At 49.6% G+C, this 19,399-nt stretch overlaps 1 protein-coding gene across 1 annotated transcript; it reads right to left on the reverse strand.

Annotated features, from left to right (window-relative positions):
• Positions 1–42: 42 nt before the first annotated feature.
• LOC101032212 (uncharacterized protein C20orf203) lies at positions 43–10,573 on the reverse strand. Its single transcript, XM_074406396.1, is given in 6 exon segments — positions 43–772; positions 775–1,021; positions 1,023–1,091; positions 1,224–1,384; positions 2,245–2,424; positions 10,191–10,573. Coding segments are annotated over 4 exon segments (609 nt in total). The 5' UTR covers positions 1,371–1,384; positions 2,245–2,424; positions 10,191–10,573; the 3' UTR covers positions 43–626.
• Positions 10,574–19,399: the final 8,826 nt, after the last annotated feature.

The raw sequence follows: 19,399 nt of genomic DNA on the forward strand, positions 1-19,399 counted from the left end.
GACTGGTTCTGCCCCAGACCATGGGCTCCCGCCTGTGCTCCTGATTCCCCAGACCCTGCAGGCACAAAGCAGGCCTGAGACCTCCCCCCACCCTCCCTTGGCCCACAGCTTAGACTGAGCCTCTAGGATCTGGCTGCTGGGGGCCGCGTGCAGAGGATGGGCCCCTCTCCTGAGGTCCAGCATTCTCAGAGGAGCTTTCTGCGCTCTGGAACAGGGAGGAAGAGGAAGCTATGGCGTCCCTTTCCGGCTGTGGAGGAGTGACACAGGAGGACTGCAGCCTTTTCCCAGCACCCAGGGACCAGGCCAGAGAGATGGCTCAGCGCCTCCCCAGGGAAAGCCATTCTCCAGCAGCTGGCCAGGACCAGAGCCGGCCCTGCACGTCCGGCCGGGGCTCTACCCAGAGCCAGCCTGGCGCAGCCTCGGTCCCTAATCACGTTGCTGGATGTCTTGCATATAAGCACCAGTGCCCAGAAGCTCCTTGAGGTTTCAGCTGGGCGTGCCGGGCCCATCCCCCATTCTGGGGAGCAGAGTACGTATGGGGGGTGGTGACAGGGGACACCATGAGGTGGTGGCAGCCTTGGTGAGACAGGCAGGCAGAGCTGGGGGTGGGGGCGCCCTGGGCTCGGCTAATTAAACAGCGACCGGTGATGAATCGGGAGAGGCTGCTGCTCGCTAATTAAAGGTGCAGGCAACTTGCCTGGCAAGGATGGGAGGCAGAAGTCCGGGAACCGTGTCGAGGGCCAAGCCGGCAAGGACAGAGCTTGGTCAAAGCCCCCACCGTGCCCATTCTAGGCATCCCTCCCACGGCCCTCCCCCGGCCGGCAGAGCCGCCCCGCAGCCCCCTCCCCACTTCCCTATCTCTCCGGCCCACCTTGCCGAGCCTGGGGCCTCCGACTTCCCCCCACCCCTCCCCACCAACCCAAATCCTTTCCTGATAAGGGCCCGGGTGCCGCGGAGGAGGAGGAGGAGGCTGACGCTGGCGGCTGGGCTGGGGCCGACTCGCTCGCTGAGCCTCTGAGGTCCCCCCTCCCTCCCGCCCCACCGCCAAGGTCCCAGAGGTGGGCGGTGAGTCCGGCCAAGACTGGCATGGCCTGTTGGGAACATGGCCCCCAAGAATCATAGAATCTTAATACCTGAGACTCACAAGGGGCTTTAGTTCTTCCCTAATTTCTCCACAGTCCCCAGTGTCGTGCCCGGTGTGAAAGAAGAGACAGAACAGCAACAGCGCTTTTTTCCCAGCTCAGCCTTCCAGTCTTTGTTAAGGGAAAACTGGCCAGGCGAGGTGGCTCATGCCTGTAATCCAGCACCTTCGGAGGCTGAGGCAGGAGAATCACTTGAGCCTGGGAGTTCAAGACAAGCCTAGGAAACATAGAAGACCCTGTTTCTACAAAAGAAAACAAAATAAACAAATAAACTTAGCCGCCAGGTGTGCTGGCTTGTGCCTGTGGTCCCAGCTACTCAAGGGGTTGAGGTGGGAGGATGACTTCAGCCCAGAAGGTTGAGGCTGCAGTGAGCCATGACTGCCCCACTACACTCCCAAGTGAGCCACAGAGTGAAACCCCGTTAAAAAAAAAAAGAAAGAAAGAAAGAAAGAAAAGATACCGGGCGCAGTGGCTCACACCTGTAATCCCAGTACTTTGGGAGGTTGAGGTGGGCAGATCACCTGAGGTTGGGAGTTTAAGACCAGCCTGACCAACATGGAGAAACCCCATCTCTACTAAAAATACAAAATTAGCCAGGCATGATGGCGGGCGCCTGTAATCCCAGCTACTCGGGAGGCTGAGGCAGGAGAATCACTTGAAACCAGGAGGCGGAGGCTGCGGTGAGCTGAGATCATGCCACTGCACTCCAGCCTGGGCAACAAGACCAAAACTCAACCTCAAGAAAAGAAAAGAGAAAATTGGAGCAAATGATCTCTGAGCTTTGGAGATTCTTATAGGGTGAACAGGAGCTGTCCATCCCTGCTCATGCCTGCCCCGAGTCGGTTCAAAGCAGGGCTGTAGGTTCAGACACCTTTGCCAACCAGCGTGATCTCAGTCAAGGGAGCTCATTGTGACATGCCTGGGTGTCCCCCCTGGCAAGGCCGGAGATGGCAATGCCACCTACTCAAACTGTCCCTGAGAAGACTGGGGAAGGTAATAAGGCTGAAGTGTCCAGCTCAGCATCTGAGTAGCCAGCCACTGCCATCTGAAAGGTCTGGAGAGCTAGGGGGTGGCCTGGCACCAAGCCTGTCTTGAGTCTTACCTCTGCATGTGGCAGCTGCAGTCTGGCACTCTGAGAAGGAGGATTAGAGAGTTTAAGTGACTTCCCCAAAGCCACATAGCTGTGGAAGAGGCGAGGCAGCCCTGGATCCCTCGAGTGAGGAGAAGATGGGCTCTGGATTCCTATGTTGACATTTATTGGGCATCTACTGGATTCAGGGTCCTGAAAGAGACCCCGGGAAGGGACTAAGATTAATCTGAGATTCACTCTGCCTTCAAGGGGACCCCAGTCTGGAAGGGGAGAGAAAACACACATACAAATAACTAGAACGCAAAGCAAATGTGGCCGGGCGCGGTGGCTCACACCTGTAATCCCAGCACGTTGGGAGGCCAAGGCAGGCAGATCACGAGGTCAAGGGATTGAGACCATCCTGGTCAACATGGTAAAACCCCATCTCTAATAAAAATACAAGAATTAGCCAGGCCTGGTGGCATGTGCCTGTAATCCCAGCCACTTGGGAGGCTGAGGCAGGAGAGTCGCTTGAACCTGAGAGGCGGAGGTTGCAGTGAGCCAAGATCAAGCCACTGCACTCCAGCCTGGCAAGAGTGAGACTCTGTCTCAAAAAAAAAAAAAAAAAAAAAAAAAGCAAAAAAGCAAATATGCCTGGCATTGGAGGGGGCCCAGCAGCCCTCCACGAAAGGGGCTGGGGTGAGGCTCTTGGGATGGTAGGGAGATGCTGCTGTGTCTTGGAGCTCAATTTTCAAAGCAAAGGTTTTGATTTTATTTGAAGGGTAAAATCTGCACGAGTCGGGGTGGGGGTCATGGGGGTGCCAATGGAGCCTCCTCCGGTGTTTTGGGAAGTTCTGGGTGGTCCCTGACGTCCGTGAGGCCTGCTTCTATGGTTCTGGGATCTTTCCAGGAGGTATCTAGGAGTCCCAGATGCTGTGGTTTTGGAGACTACACTGTCCAGGCCCCCAGCATGAATGCATTCACGTCCACAAAGGGCAGTGGGGTTCCCCTTCCAGGTGGCCAGGCACCCACCAGTTTGGGCAGTTTGGTGGAGACAGGATGCAGCACCAGTGAGAAGCCCACTCAGAGATAACGGAAGCCTCCCAAGGCTGAGCGACACAAGGCTGCTGGCGCTACTGCTACGAACCCTGAGACTCAGGCGGCAACCCAAAGCGGGCAGGGTGAGCGCTAGGTCACTGGCCTTGGGGATGGTGCCTCCATCACTCCCTTCGTGGAGATCAGAGCCCAGCCAGAGGAGCGGGCAGCTCTGGCCACAGGAAGTCTATGCAAGTACAGCTAGCAGCTCCTGGAAAAGAGGCCCTGTTCTCAGCCCCCCCAGGGCACCCTGCACCCAAGCTGGGCCAAATGCTGGTCTGGAACGCCCTCTGGTGGCTGCTCTGGGCAGTGGTGGATGCTGAAGCCACTGTGAATTTAAGGGTGGGTGGGGCAGAGATCGTCAGAGATGGAAGGTTTCAAGGTGGACCACTCTTTCCATTACACAGATGGGAAAACCAAGGCCCAGGGGGAAGTGACTTGCCTACAGCCGCACAGCCAGTCAGTGATTGAGACAAGAATAGAACCCAGAAGTTCCTCTGTACCAATGCTTTTTTTAGGGGGATCTCAAGTCATCCCACCCCAGGGAAGAGAAGGCTGAATGTCCAGGGCTCACTCCCAGTGCATGTGGACAGCTGGGCTGTAGGTCGCTGTCTGTGTGACATGGCACACAGCACTTCCCTCCCAGGCTTGGGTTCTTCGCCTCTAAAGCCTGGGGTCATTGTGCTGGCGAGGGACCGGGGACTAGGCCTCTTGCTGGTACACTGCTGGAACTGAGGATGTAAATCAGCCAATCTTTCAGGAGGTTCTAAGAAGAGTGTTCCTACAGCTGGTATCATACTTCATGGTGAGAGACTGGGTGCTTTCCCCAAGACCAGGAACCAGACAAGGATGTCCAATCTCACCACTTACATTCAACATTGTACTGGATACAACAGCAAGAAAATAAAACCATCCAGGTTGCAAAGGAAGAAGTAAATAGTTTTATCCGTATTTGCAGATGACATGATCTTACACGTAGGAGATCCTGGTTGGGCACAGCGGCTCATGCCTATGATCTCAACACTTTGGGAGGCAAAGGCAGGTGAATCACTTAAGGTCAGGAGTTCAAGACCAGCCTGGCCAACATGGCAAAAACTTGTCTCTACTAAAAATACAAAAATTAGCCAGGTGTGATGGTACGTGCCTGTAACCCCAGCTACTTGGGAGGCTGAGGCACAAGCATTGCTTGAACCCAGGAGGCAGAGGTTGCAGTGAGCCAAGATTGGGTCACTGCACTCAGCCTGGGTGATGGAGTGAGACTCTGTCTCAAAAAGTAAATAAATAAATAAATCCTAAAGGATCAACTAAAAAAATGTTGTAACTAATAAATGGGTTTGTCAAAGTTGCAGGATACAAGATCAATGTACAAAAATCAATTGCGTTTCTACACATTTGCAATGAACACTTCAAAAATGTCATTATGTTAAATGAAAGTTGCCAGGAATTTTAAAAAATGTAATTACAAAAATAATTCAACGTATACTAGCATCAAAGAGAATAAAAGGCTTGGGAACAAAAGAAGTACAAAACCTATACTCTGAAAATTACCAAAAATTGTTGAAAGAAATTAAAGATAAATAAATGGAAAAATTCTAATGTTCATAGATCTAAAGACCTAATACTGTTAAGATGGCAAGACTCCCCACATTGATCTTCAAATTCAACACAACCTCCATCAAAATTCCAACTTGGTTCTTTACAGAAATCGACAAGCTGATCCTAAAATTCATATGGAAATTTAAGGGACTCAGAAAAGCCAAAACGGTCTTGAAAAATAATAACAATGGGCCAGGCATGTGGTAGGCTGGGTATGTGGTAGCTCACACCTGTAATCCTAGCACTTTGGGAGGTGGATGTGGGAAGATCACTTGAGTCCAGGAGTTTGACACCAGCCTGGGCGATATGGTGAAACCTCATCTCTACAAAATTACAAAAAATTAGCCAGGCATGATGGCATGCGCCTGTAGTCCCAGCTACTCATGAAGCTGAGGTGGGAAGATCACTTGAACCTGGGAGGTGGGGATTACAGTGAACCAAGAACAAGCCATTTCACTCCAGCCTGTTGACACAGCAAGACCCTTCCTCAAAAAGAAAAAAAAAAATAAAAAGAGCAGTGTTGGAGTGACACTTCCAATTTCAAAAACTACTACAAAGCTACAGTAATCAGGACAGTGTGGCACTGGCATAAGGTCATAGAGATGAATGAAATATAAGTAAGAGTCCTGAGAGTCCAGAAATAAACCCTCACATTTGTGTTCACCTGCAAGATCTGAATATATTTAATGGCGGAGTTGAATGGGGAAAACACAGTCATGCAAAACAAAGAGTTCAGACCCCTGCCTCACACCATACACAAAAATTAACTCAAAATGGATGAAAAATCTAAATGTTGGAGCTAAAACTATAAAATTCTTAAGAACATAGACATAAATCTTCATGACCTTGGATTAGGCAATAGTTTCGTAAATATGATACCAAAAGCACAAGCAACAAAAGAAACAATAGACTGGGCTTCATCAGAATTTAAAATTTTGGGTCAGGCATAGTATAGCTCACACCTGAAATCCCAGCACTTTGGGAGGCTGAGGCAGGAGGATCACTTGAGTCTAGGAGGGCAAGGTGGCAATGAGTCAAGATGGCATCATGGCACCCCAGCCTGGGCAACAGAGTAAGACTGTCTCCAAAAAAAAAAAAGGCATTTCAAAGAACACTATCAAAAAAGTGAAAAGACAATCCAGAGGATGGAATGGGAGAAAATAGCTGACAATCATATGTCTGATAACGAATTCTAACTGGCATAGATAAAGAACCCTTACAACTCAATAATAAAAGACAAATAGCCCAGTTTAAAAATGGGCTGAGGCCAGGCACAGTGGTTCACACCTGTAATCCCAGCATTTTGGGAGGCTGAGGTGGGCAGATCACTTGAGGTCAGGAGTTCAAGACCAGTTCAAGACTATCCTGGCCAACATGGTGAAACCCCATGTCTAATAAAATACAAAAATTAGCTGGGTGTGGTGGCATGCGCCTATAATCCCAGCTACTTGGGAGGCTGAGGCAGGAGAATTGCTTGAACCCAGGAGGCGGAGGTTGTAGTGAGCCAAGATTGCGCCACTGCATTCCAGCCTGGTGACAGAGTGAGACTCCATCTCAAAAAAAAAAAAAAAAAAAGGAAGGCTGAGCCAGGCGTGGTGGCTCACTCCTATAATCCCAGAACTTTGGGAGGCTAAGGAGGGCAGATCACCTGAGGTCAGGAGTTCAAGATCAGCCTGGCCAACATGGCAAAACCTCATCTCTACTAAAAATACAAAAATTAGCGGGGTGTGACGGTGTGCACCTGTAATTCCAGCTACTTGGGAGGCTGAGGCAGGAGAATTGCTTGAACCCAGGAGGGGATATTGCAGTGAGCCAAGATCGTGCCACCTCACTCCAGCCTGGGCAACATAGCAAGACTCCGTCTCAAAATCTAAAAAATAAAAATTTTTAAAAAGGGCTGATAGGGCTGGGATGTTTGTCTCCTCCAAATCTCATGTTGAAATCCAGCGCTGGAGGTTGGGCCTGCTGGATGATGTTGGGTCGTGGGGGTGACTCTCATGAATGGCTTGGTGCCCTCCTTGCAGTAATGAAGAAGTTCTTGCTCTGTTAGTTCACACGAGAGTTGGTTGTCTGAAGGATGCTGCCACCTCCCACTCCCTCTCTTGCTCATGCTGGCCCCCCTTTCCCTTCTGCCATGATCGGAAGCTTCCTGAGGCCTGCTCCAAGAGCAGGTGCTGGCGCCATGCTTCCTGTACAGCCTGCAGAACTATGAGCCAAATAAACCTCTTTTCCTTATAAATTACTCAGTCTCAGCTATTCCTTCATAGCAATACAAACAGAATAATGCATGGGCATAGGATGTAAACAGACATTTCTCCAGAGAAGATATACAAATGGCCAGTAAGTACATGAAAGATACTCAACATCATTAGTCATTAGGAAAATGCAAATCAAAACCACAAATGGATACCACTTTGTACCCACTAGGTTAGTTATAATAAAAAAGATAATAACAACTGTTGACAAGAATGTGGAGAAATCAGAACCCTCATACACTGCTGGTAAGAATGGAAAACGTTCTGGAAAATAGCCTGGCAGATCAAAAGTTTATACATGGAGTTATCATATGATCCAGCAATTCTGCACCTGGACAGTACATACCCAAGAGAAATGAAAACATGTATTCACATAAAAACTTACATGAGGCTGGGCACGGTGGCTCACGCCTGTAATCCTGTACTTTGGGAGGCCAAGGTGGGTGGATTACCTGAGGTCAGTAGTTCAAGACCACCCAGGGCAACATGGTGAAACCCTGTCTTTACTAAAAATAGAAAAAAAGTAGCCAGGTGTGATGGCATGTGCCTGTATTCCCAGCTACTTGGGAGGCTGAGGCAGGAGAATCACTAGAGCCCCAGAGGTGGAGGTTGCAGTGAGCCGAGATTGTGCCACTGCACTCCTGCTTGGGCTACAGAGTGAGACTTCGTCTCAAAAAAAAAAAAAAAAAATGACTAGTCATAGCAGCATTAGTCCCCCAAAATAGAAACAACTCAAATGTCCATCAGCTGATGCATGGATAAATGAAAGGTGGCATACAATGGAATACTATTCAGCAAGAAAAAGGAGGACTCAAGTGCTGTCACGTGTTGTAACATAGATAAACCTTAAAAACATCATGCTGAGGCCAGACACAGTGGCTCACACCTATAATCCCAGCACTTTGGGAGGCTGAGGCAGGTGGAACAGTTGAGGCCAGAAGTTTGGGACCAGCTTGGCCAACATGGTGAAACCCCATCTCTACTAAAAATAACAAAAATTAGCAGGGCATGGTAACAGGCATCTGTAATCCCAGCTACTCGGGAGGCTGAGGCAGGAGAATTGCTTGAACCTGGGATGTGGAGGCTACAGTCAGCTGAGATCACATTACCACACTCCAGCCAGGGCCACAGAGCTAGATTCCATCTCAAAAAAAAAAAAAAAAAAAAAAAGGAGCTTGAGACTAGCAAAACTCTGTATCTATTAAAAATACAAAAATTAGCAGGGTATGGTGGCGGGTACCTGTAGTCCCAGCTACTCAGGAGGCTAAGGCACGAGAATTACTTGAACCCAGGAGGCAGAGGTTGCAGTGAGCCGAGGTCGTGCCACTGAACTCTAGCCTGAGCAACAGAGTGAAACTCTGTCTCAAAATATGATAAATAAATGAGCTGAGCATGGCAGCATGCACCTGTGGTCCTAGCTACTCAGGAGGCTGAAGTGAGAGGATCGCCTGAATCCAAGAGTTGGAGGTTGCACTGAGCTATGATGGTGCCACTGTACTTTAGCCTGAACAAGAGAGCAAGACTGTCTTTGAAAGAAAAAAAAAAAAAAAACCTTTGACTTTTTCATTTATATGAAATGTCTGGGATAGGCAAATCCATAGCGACAGAAAACAGAAAGCAGATTAGCGGCTGCCTAGGGCTGGGGAAGAGGGTTGTGGAGAAACGGGTATCGGGTTATTTGGAGAGTGATGAAAATTTTCTAAAATTGATTGTGGTGATGGTTGCAGTAAAAACCTTGAATTGTAAATTATATGGTATATGAATGATATCTCAATAAAGCTGTTATTTTTTAAATGCCTGCCCTTTGGAGCCATGACTCTATTTCTAGAGATTTCTTCTAGAAATCATTCAAGAGCATAAGGACATATGTATAAAGATTTTCATCCATACATGGTGGCTCGCACCTGTAATCCCAGCACTCTGAAAGGCCAAGGCAGGCAGATCTCTTGAGCCCAGGAGTTCGAGATCAGCCTAGACAACATAGCAAGACCCCATGTCTTAGAAAAAGAATAAAAAATTAGCCAGGCGTGGTAGCACACATCTGTAGTTCCAGCTACTTGGGAGACAGAAGTGGGAGGATTGCTTGAGCCCAGGAGTTCCGAAGCTACAGTGAGTCATGGTCATGCCACTGCACTCCAGCCAGGGCAACACAGTGACACCTTGTCTCAAAAATAAAAATTAAAAGAAAAAATGGTTTCAGCCCGGCGCAGTGGCTCATGGCTGTTATCCCAGCACTTTGGGAGGGCGAACTGGGTGGATCACGAGGTCAGGAGTTTGAGACCAGCCTGGCCAAGATGGTGAAACCCCGCCTCTACTAAAAATATATATTTTTAATTAGCTGGTTGCGATGGCAGGCGCCTGTCATCCCAGCCACTCAAGAGGCTGAGGCAGGAGAATCGCTTGAACCCGGGGGCGCAGAGGTTGCAGTGAGTCAAGATCACAGCACTGCACTCTAGCCTGGGCGACAGAGCGAGACTCCGTCTCAAAAAAAAAAAACCAAAAAAAAAAAAACAACAAAAAAAAAGGTTTTCGTTACAGTATTGGTTGTAACAGCAAAACTGTGAAAGCAACCTACGTGTCCATCAGCAGAGGACAGGTCAGTTATGTCCATCCCTGCGATGGAACAATGGAATCATCATTAAAAATGATAGACAAACTTATAGCCCCAGGTACTTAGGAGGCCAGGGTGGGAGGATTGCTTGAGCCCAGAAGTTTGAGACCAGCCTGGGCAACACAGTGGGACCTCATCTCTAAAACAAAATTTAAAAAATAAATAAATAAAAGTCACATTTACTAACATGGATGAGGTCCGAGATACACTGCTAAGTCAAAAAAAAAAAAAAAAAAAAAAGGGCAGGTTAAAAAATAAGCCTGTAGGCCGGGTGCAGTGGCTCACGCCTGTAATCCCAGCCCTTTGGGAGGCCGAGGCGGGTGGATCACGAGGTCAAGGGATCGAGACCATCCTGGTCAACATGGTGAAACCCCGTCTCTATTAAAAACACAAAAAAATTAGCTGGGCATGGTGGTGCGTACCTGTGATCCCAGCTACTGTGGAGGCTGAGGCAGGAGAACCCAGGAGATGGAGGTTGCAGTGACCTGAGATCATGCCACTGCACTCCAGCCTGGGCGACAAAGTGAGACTCCATCTAAAAAAAATTAATAAACAAATATATATTAAATTTTTGCAATCACCCTGATGGTAAACTGAGGGGCTCTTCTCAGTGTGAATGGCGGACAGGATATCCCAGAACTGCCCCATCTCAGCAGTCAGGAAGGAACAGCTTGTCCAACCATGGTGGCTCATGCCTATAACCCCAACACTTTGGGAAGAGGAGGCATGAGGATCACTTGAGCCCAGGAGTTCAAGGTTGCAGGGAGCTATGATTGCACCACTGCACTTTAGCCTGGGTGACAGGTGAGACTCTGTCTCTTAAAAAAAAAAAAAATCTCTCTCTCTCTCTCTCTCTCTCTCTCTCTCTCTCTCTATATATATATATATATATATATATATATATATATATACACACACACACACATATATATATTCCCCTACCAAGGGAATTTCATAGTTTTTAAAATTCCACATAAAAATATAAATCTAGCTGGCTGCAGTGGCTCACACCTGTAATCCCAGCACTTTCAGAGGCCGAGGCAGGTGGATCACAAGGTCAGGAGTTAGATACCAGTTTGGCCAACATGGTGAAACCCTGTCTCTACTAAAAATACAAAATATTAGCCGGGTGTGGTGTATATATGTATATATATGTACATATATATATGAGATGGAGTCTCTGTCACCCAGGCTGGAGCGCAGTGATGCGATCTCAGCTACTGCAACTTCTACCTCCTGGATTCAAGTGATTCTCGTGCCTCAACCTCCCAAGTAGCTGGGATTGCAGGTGCCTGCCACCACACCTAGCTAATATTTTGTATTTTTATTTTTTATTTTTATTTTTTTTGAGACGGAGTTTCGCTCTTGTTACCCAGGCTGGAGTGCAATGGCACTGCAACCTCCGCCTCCTGGGTTCAGGCAATTCTCCTGCCTCAGCCTCCTGAGTAGCTGGGATTACAGGCACGTGCCACCATGCCCAGCTAATTTTTTGTATTTTTAGTAGAGACGGGGTTTCACCATGTTGACCAGGATGGTCTTGATCTCTTGACCTTGTGATCCGCCCGCCTCGGCCTTCCAAAGTGCTGGGATTACAGGTTGAGCCACCGCACCCGGCTATTTTGTATTTTTTTTTTTTTTTTTTTTTGAGACGGAGGTTCGCTCTTGTTACCCAGGCTGGAGTGCAATGGCGCGATCTCGGCTCACCGCAACCTCCGCCTCCTGGGTTCAGGCAATTCTCCTGCCTCAGCCTCCTGAGTAGCTGGGATTACAGGCACACGCCACCATGCCCAGCTAATTTTTTGTATTTTTAGTAGAGATGGGGTTTCACCATGTTCACCAGGATGGTCTCGATCTCTTGACCTCGTGATCCACCCACCTCAGCCTCCCATAGTGCTGGGATTACAGGCTTGAGCCACCGCGCCCGGCTATTTTGTATTTTTAGTAGAGACAGGGTTTCACCATGTTGGCCAAGCTGGTATCTAACTCCTGACCTTGTGATCCACCTGCCTCGGCCTCTGAAAGTGATGGGATTACAGGTGTGAGCCACTGCGGCCAGCTAGATTTATATTTTTATGTGGAATTTTAAAAACTACGAAATTCCCTTGGTAGAAATAAGAGTCAAAATAAGAGAATGAAAAAAAAACGGCTAAATAAATTATTAATAGAATATTTTATAGTCATTAAATAACTTTAAAGAAAATGTTAATGCTATGAGACAATGTTCACAGGGTGATGTCGGGGGAAAGCCAGCTAGAGAGTATGAGCACAATTACAATGCACACATACATACATGCATGTATGATCTATGCAGAAAAGCAGGCCTGGAGAGAAACCTAACAGAACAGCACCAGAGTTATCTCCAGGCAGTGGGAAGACAAATGATTTTCATTTTCTCCTTTTCACCTTTTTGTAGCTTCCAAATTTTACAATGAGTACAATTGCATTTATAATTAGACATAAACAAAAAAAGCATAAGTTGGGGCTGGGGCTGAATGGCAGGGTAGGGACTGCACCAGCCCAGGTTTCCCCCCTCCACAGCAGGTTCCCCCCCTCCACAGCAGGTTCCCCCCCTCCACAGCAGGTTCCCCGCCTTCCACAGCCCAGGTTCCCCCCTCCGCAGCCCAGGTTCCCCCCTCCGCAGCCCAGGTTCCCCCCCTCCACAGCAGGTTCCCCCCTCTGCAGCCCAGGTTCCCCCCCTCCGCGGCCCAGGTTCCCCCACTCCACGGCCCAGGTTCCCCCCTCCACGGCCCAGGTTCCCCCACTCTGCGGCCCAGGTTCCCCCCCTCCGCGGCCCAGGTTCCCCCCTCCACGGCCCAGGTTCCCCCCTCCGCGGCCCAGGTTCGCCCCCTCCGCGGCCCAGGTTCCCCGCTCCACAGTCAGGATGGAGCTGCTTGGGCTCTGGACTCTGTCCTCACCCACCGGCCCAGCCAGGCCACAGGAGGCCTAGGACAGCCTGCACAGAGGTTGTGCATTGCTGTCCCCGGAGGCACCAGCCATGGGACACTGCCCTGCAGGAATCCAAACCCTTCCCCAGGCCTCTGTCGGGTCACTTGTAGGCCTTAAATGTTCTAGCTGGGGACACTGGGAAATGAACTGCTCAGGGCTGAGAATTACAACATTCATTATCTCCTGTAGGAGAGAAGCCATATTCTTTGTTCTTTGTCTTTCTTCAGGACTGCTGAGTGCAGCAGGTGGGCTGGGGAGAGCTGGCCTTTGTTGCCCTCCCACTGCGGCCCTGCAGGCTCTCAGCGTCCCCATGTGGGAGTGGAGCACCCAGCGGGTTTGGTCTCCCTGGCCTCTCCGACCCCAGTGCTCTGGGTTTCTTCTGACCTGGAAGGTGAGAGCCCTGGGTGCTGACCTGCGTCTTCGGGAAGCCAGCTGCGTTCACTCAAAAGCAGTGTTGGAAAGGCACTGTGAGATCCAGGCTGGCCTCCTGCCAGGGAGTCCTCAAGCCCCCACCTCTTTCTCAGCCCAGGGTGAGAAGCTCGTGGTCTCCAGCCTGAACCCCGGCACAGGTTTCCAGGGAAGGGGCTCCCTGCTCGCCAGAGCCAGCCGTAGAGTTGGGCAAGTTCAAGAATGCTGCCTTCATGTCCTTCCAGCCCCAGCCCTGCCCGCCCCCACCTTGGGGTCCTGGAAGCTCCTGCCCTCCTCCTGGGCTGTTTTAGCAATCAGGTCACCCGCTGGCTTACTGTGAGCTTGAGGTCGATGGAAACCCACAGGCCTTTTTCACTGAACTGGTGGTATCTCCCCCTCCTCCAGATGCAGCCACAGGTGAAGAGAGGGCCTCAGTGTGAGAGGAGAGGGCCAGGCAGTGGCATGGCAGTCCCCCACAGTGTGGGGCCCCTCCTTGCTCAGGACCTGAGGCCACATGCTGCCACTCACCCCGTCCCTGCAGATGTGGCTGATAGCAGGGAGGAGTGCCTGAGCCCCCACGCATCCCCACACCGTGTCCCATGGGCGCTGCACACAGGGCCCTCAATACGGTCTCCACCGGTCCCAGGCAGTGAGTCGATCCTCATTTAGAGCAGAGCTGAGTGTCTAGCCAAGGTCACCGTGCTAGTGTGCAGCTGGGCAGAGATAGACTCTGGAGCGGCTCCAACAAAACCCAAGTCCATTCTGGCTGCGCTGGTGTTTACCCAAGGCCCTGCCCTTGGTGGCCACTGGGTGTCTGGTCCCTGATCCAAGCTGTCAAATAAGTTCTGATGGAGCTTGGGGGAGGCTTTGCACCCTGGTTCTACCCACACAGCAGGGTCCCAGGTTCCTAGGACCCCACACAAGGCTGCAAGCCCCTCTCTGATGGCCCATGGGTTCTGCTCAGAGGATTCTGATTGCCTGCCCCTGCTTGGGCTAAATAAACCCTAAGCAGCTCCAGCTGCAGAGTGCGGGCCAGTTCCCATCCGCCCTCCTCCAGGCACCTGACGGAGCAGGTGGCCTTTTTGGCCAGCCACAGCCAGGTGCCAGACCAAGAGTAGAGAGCCGGGGCTCAGGAGCATCCTCTCCATCCAGGGAAGAAAGACATAAGCATGCACGGGAAAGGGCTCTTGGAGACAGTGCGGGGGAGGCCCAGTGAAGGGGCCAGAAACACTGCAGGAGATGGGAGGGAGACACGGTGCAGGTCCAGGAGCCAGACAGAAGCTAATGTGACTAGAACAGTGCTGCGCAGTAGAAACAGAATGTAAACCACAGTGTGAGCCATATACGGAATTTAAATTTTTACAGGAGCCACGACGAAAAAGGTTTTTTTAAAGATGAAATGAAATTAGACGGACGTGCTGGCGCATGCCTGTAGTCCTACCTACTCAGGAGGCTGAGGCAGGAGGATCACTTAAGCCCAGGAGGCAGAGGTTGTAGTGAGCTGAGATCATACCACTGCACTCCAGCCTGGGCAACAGAGTGAGACTCTGTCTCAATTCAATAAATTAATAAAAATTTAAAAATGAAAGTAGTTGGGTGTGGTGGCTCACGTCTATAATTCCAGCACTTTGGGAGGCCAAAGCAGAAGGATTTCTTGAGCTTAGGAGTTTAAGACCAGCCTGAGCAATGTGGTAAAACCCCATCTCTACAAAAAATACAAAAATTGCCGGGCACGGTGGCTCAAGCTTGTAATCCCAGCACTTTCGGAGGCCGAGGCGGGTGGATCACGAGGTCGAGAGATCGAGACCATCCTGGTCAACATGGTGAAACCCCATCTCTACTAAAAATACAAAAAATTAGCTGGGCATGGTGGCACGTGCCTGTAATCCCAGCTACTCAGGAGGCTGAGGCAGGAGAATTGCCTGAACCCAGGAGGCGGAGGTTGCGGTGAGCCGAGATCGCGCCATTGCACTCCAGCCTGGGTAACAAGAGCGAAACTCCGTCTAAAAAAAAAAAAAAAAAAATACAAAAATTAACTAGGCATGGTGCCACATGCCTATAGTCTCCCCTACTCAGGAGGCTAAGGTGGGAGGATCACATGAGCCCAGGAAACTGAGGCTACAGTGAGCCAAGATCATGCCACTGTATTCCAGCTTGGGTGACAAAGTGAGACCCTGTCTCAAAAAAAAAAAAAAAAAAAAAATATATATATATATATATATATATATATACACACAGAGAGAGAGAGAGAGCGTGCTTTGTTTTGTTTTTTAGAGATAGGGTCTTCCTTTGTTGCCCAAACTCCTGGCCTCAAGAAATCCTCCTCCCACCTCAGCCTCCCAAAGTGCTGGGATTACAGGCATGAACCACCACACCCAATCGATAGATTTTATGTAATCCAATGTAATTAAAATATTATCATTTTAATATAATCAATATAAAAATGAATGAAATGATTTACATCCTTGTTTTGCTTATCTGGCTTTGAGATCTGGTGTGTGTTTTATAGACTTGCCACATTTCAAGTGCTCAGCAGCACAGAAGGTCAGTGGCCTCTGGCTGGGGCTGCGCTGGAGCAGAGCACAGTGAGTGAAGGGAGGGGATACGAGGCCAGGTCAAAGCAGGGCGCAAGGGTCACCTGGGACTTTATTCCTAGAGCTTGGAGAAGCCATGGGAGGGCGTTAAGCAGGGGCATCATGTGATCGGACTGCTCTCTTTGGAAGCTGACCCTGGATGCTGCCTGGAGGGGTTCAGAGCAGGTGAGATTGGCTGCTCAGCGAGATGCCCAGGTGGGGCTGAAGGTGGCCTAGAGCTGCGTCGATGACAGCCACAGAAGAGCTTCAGGGAATACTGACAAGGCCGTGGACAGGCAGTGAGACAGGGAGACAGGCCTGACCGTCTGCTTTTCCTCTCCCTCTCTTTGACCAAAATTCCATGCATGTAACCCTGTCCCTATAGCTGCCTTCCTTCCAGGAAGAGTTCTGCGCAGTTGCTATTTAACAAAGCCTAGAAGAACCCAACCAGAAAAATTTTGCCAAGGGCTAGAATTAAAATATCTGCCACCTTCTGTAACTCATAGAATCACTGTATTTCTGAGCAAGAAATCTTTTTTTTCTTTTTGAGACAGTCTCGCTCGCTCTGTCACCCAGGCTGGAGTACAGTGGCACGATCTCGGCTCACTGCAGCCTCCGCCTCCCAGGTTCAAGCAATTCTCCTGCCTCAGCCTCCCAAGTAGCTAGGACTACAGGTGTGTGCCATCACGCCCGGCTAATTTTTTTTTTTTTTTCGTAGAGACAGGGTTTCACTGTGTTAGCCAGGGTGGTTTCGATCTCCTGACCTCATGATCCACCCGCCTCAGCCTCCCAAAGTGCTGGGATTACAGGTGTGAGACACCATGCCTGGCCTAGAAATCTGCTAGTCACTCAGTATCATATGATGAGATGGTCTCTGGGGCTAGCCTGCCTGGTGTGAATCCCTGCTGCCCCTTTAGCTGTGTGACCTTGGACAAAATACTTCATTCTTCTGGGCTTCCATGTCTTCATCTAGACACCAGAGCATTAATCATCTGTATCTCTTAGGGTGACTGAGAGGGGTAAATGGGTCTGTAAGAGTGGTTACACCAAAGGCACTCCTGTTATCTCTTGTTTCATGTTGCTACTGTTATTAACTGATGAGTTGCTGCTATTGTTAACCAACAAGAACACTGAGGCCTAGGGATAGGAAGGGACCTGTCTAATGTCACACAGCAAACCTGAAGCAGAACAGGAAGCAGAATCTAAATTTGTAACTTCTGAGGCAGGGCACGGTGGCTCACATCTGTAATCCCAGCACTTTGGGAGGCTGAAGTGGGCAGATCATTTGATGTCAGGAGCTTGAGACCAGCCGGGCCAACATGGTGAAACTCTGTTTCTACGAAAAATACAAAAGTTAGCTGGGCGTGGTAGCACACACCTGTAATCCGAGCTACTAGGGAGGCTGAGGTAGGAGAATTGCTTGAACCCAGGAGGTTGCAGTGAGCCAAGACGGGGCCACTGCAGTCAAGCCTGGGTGATTTTCAATTCTGGCTCTTATGCGGGACAGCCTCTCAACTGAATTTGCTTGTTGTCTCTTCATCCAGACATTGACCATGTTCTCGCCATGTGCCAGCAGCACGTCCACAGCTTGGGGAGACACTAAGACAGCACAAGTCTCGTCTCTACAAAATTGAGGTTTTCCAGTTCAGAAGGAAAAGCTCTTTCTCAAGCACTCACGGCCACAGTGGGAGGAAGCCTCAGTGCATGGAGAGAATCACGTGCTGCTAAGTGCACAATTAAAACAGTGCTGGCTGGAAAACCAGGAGACCCTGGGGTGCACCAGCCTCGGCACAACTTGCTCTGTGATGTAGGCAAGGGGCTTGGCCTCGCTGGGGCTCAGTGCCCTCGTGTGCGCTGAACTTGTGTTAACTGGGGCTGACTCTAGGCCCAGCCCCTGACTCCAAAGTGCACACAGCTTTCAGGCAGGCTGGGAGGGGTAGCTAGAACTCTAGGCATATGCCTCCAAGAACACAGACCCTATGGCCCAAATTTTCCTGGAACAGTTCTGGCTCACCTGCTCCCTTCGTAAGAGCCATGTGTGTACTCGATCACATATCCTGGGTTTTTTTGTTTTGTTTTGTTTTGTTTTTTGGGACAGAGTTTCGCTCTTGTTACCCAGGCTGGAGTGCAATGGCGCGATCTTGGCTCACCACAACCTCCACCTCCTGGGTTCAGGCAATTCTCCTGCCTCAGCCTCCTGAGTAGCTGGGATTACAGGCACATGCCACCATGCCCAGCTAATTTTTTGTATTTTTAATAGAGACGGGGTTTCACCATGTTGACCAGGATGGTCTTGATCTCTTGACCTCGTGATCCACCCGCCTCGGCCTCCCAAAGTGCTGGGATTACAGGCATGAGCCACCGCGCCCGGCCTTATCCTGGGTTTTAAAACATAATTTGTCACTATAATAAGGTCATGAGAGTCCAGTTCATCCATTTCACAGACCAGTAACATTTCCAAAGAAACTCTGGAACACCTGGAAAGGACTGAAAAGTTGTTATCCTGCCAAGAAGGCCCTCACAACCAAACAACAAATGGTGCTGGAAAAACTGGATGTCCACATGCGAAAGAATGAAACTGGACCCTTTTCCTACACACAAAAATCAACTCAAAATAGATTGAAGACTTACACTTAAGACCTGAAACTATAAAACTCACAGAAGAAAATATAGGGAAAAAGCTTCATATAGCATTGGTCTTAGTAATAATTTCTTGAATATGGCACCAAAAGCACAGGCAAGAAAACAAAAATAGACAAGAGGTACTAACTACCTCAACCTAAAAAGCTTCTGCCCAGCAAAGCAAACAACCAGAAGAGTGAAGGCAATGTACTGAATGGGAGAAAATATTTGCAAATCATATATGTAATAAGAAGTTAATATCGGGCCGGGCATGGTGGCTCAAGCCTGTAATCCCAGCACTTTGGGAGGCTGAGGCGGGTGGATCACGAGGTCAAGAGATCGAGACCATACTGATCAACATGGTGAAACCCCCATCTCTACTTAAAATACAAAAAATTAGCTGGGCATGGTGGCGCGTGCCTGTAATCCCAGCTACTCAGGAGGCTGAGGCAGGAGAATTGCCTGAACCCAGGAGGCGGAGGTTGCGGTGAGCCAAGATCGCGCCATTGCACTCCAGCCTGGGTAACAAGAGTGAAACTCTATCTCAAAAAAAAAAAAAAAAAAAAAAAAAAAAGAAGTTAATATCTGGGCCGGGTGCGATGGCTCACGCCTGTAATCCCAGCACTTTGGGAAGCTGAGGCAGGCAGATCATGAGGTCAAGAGATCGAGACCATCCTAGTCAACATGGTGAAACCCCATCTCTATTAAAAATACAAAAAATTAGCCGGGCGTGGTGGCACACACCTTTAGTCCCAGATACTCAGGAGGTTGAGGCAGAGGAATTGCTCGAACTCAGGAGACGGAGGTTGCAGTGAGCCAAGATCATGCTACTGCACTTCAGCCTGGCGACAGAGTGAGCCTTGGTCTCAAGAAAAAAAAAATTGAAAAAAAGAAGTTAATATCCAAAATACATAAGGATTTTCTATAACTCAATAGAAAAAAAATCCCAATTAAAAAACTGGCAAAAGGCGCCGGGCGCGGTGGCTCAAGCCTGTAATCCCAGCACTTTGGGAGGCCGAGGCGGGCGGATCACAAGGTCAAGAGATCGAGACCATCCTGGTCAACATGGTGAAACCCCGTCT

This window comes from Saimiri boliviensis, chromosome 9 (genome assembly GCF_048565385.1).
Source record: "Saimiri boliviensis isolate mSaiBol1 chromosome 9, mSaiBol1.pri, whole genome shotgun sequence".
NCBI classification, from domain to species: domain Eukaryota; kingdom Metazoa; phylum Chordata; class Mammalia; order Primates; family Cebidae; genus Saimiri; species Saimiri boliviensis.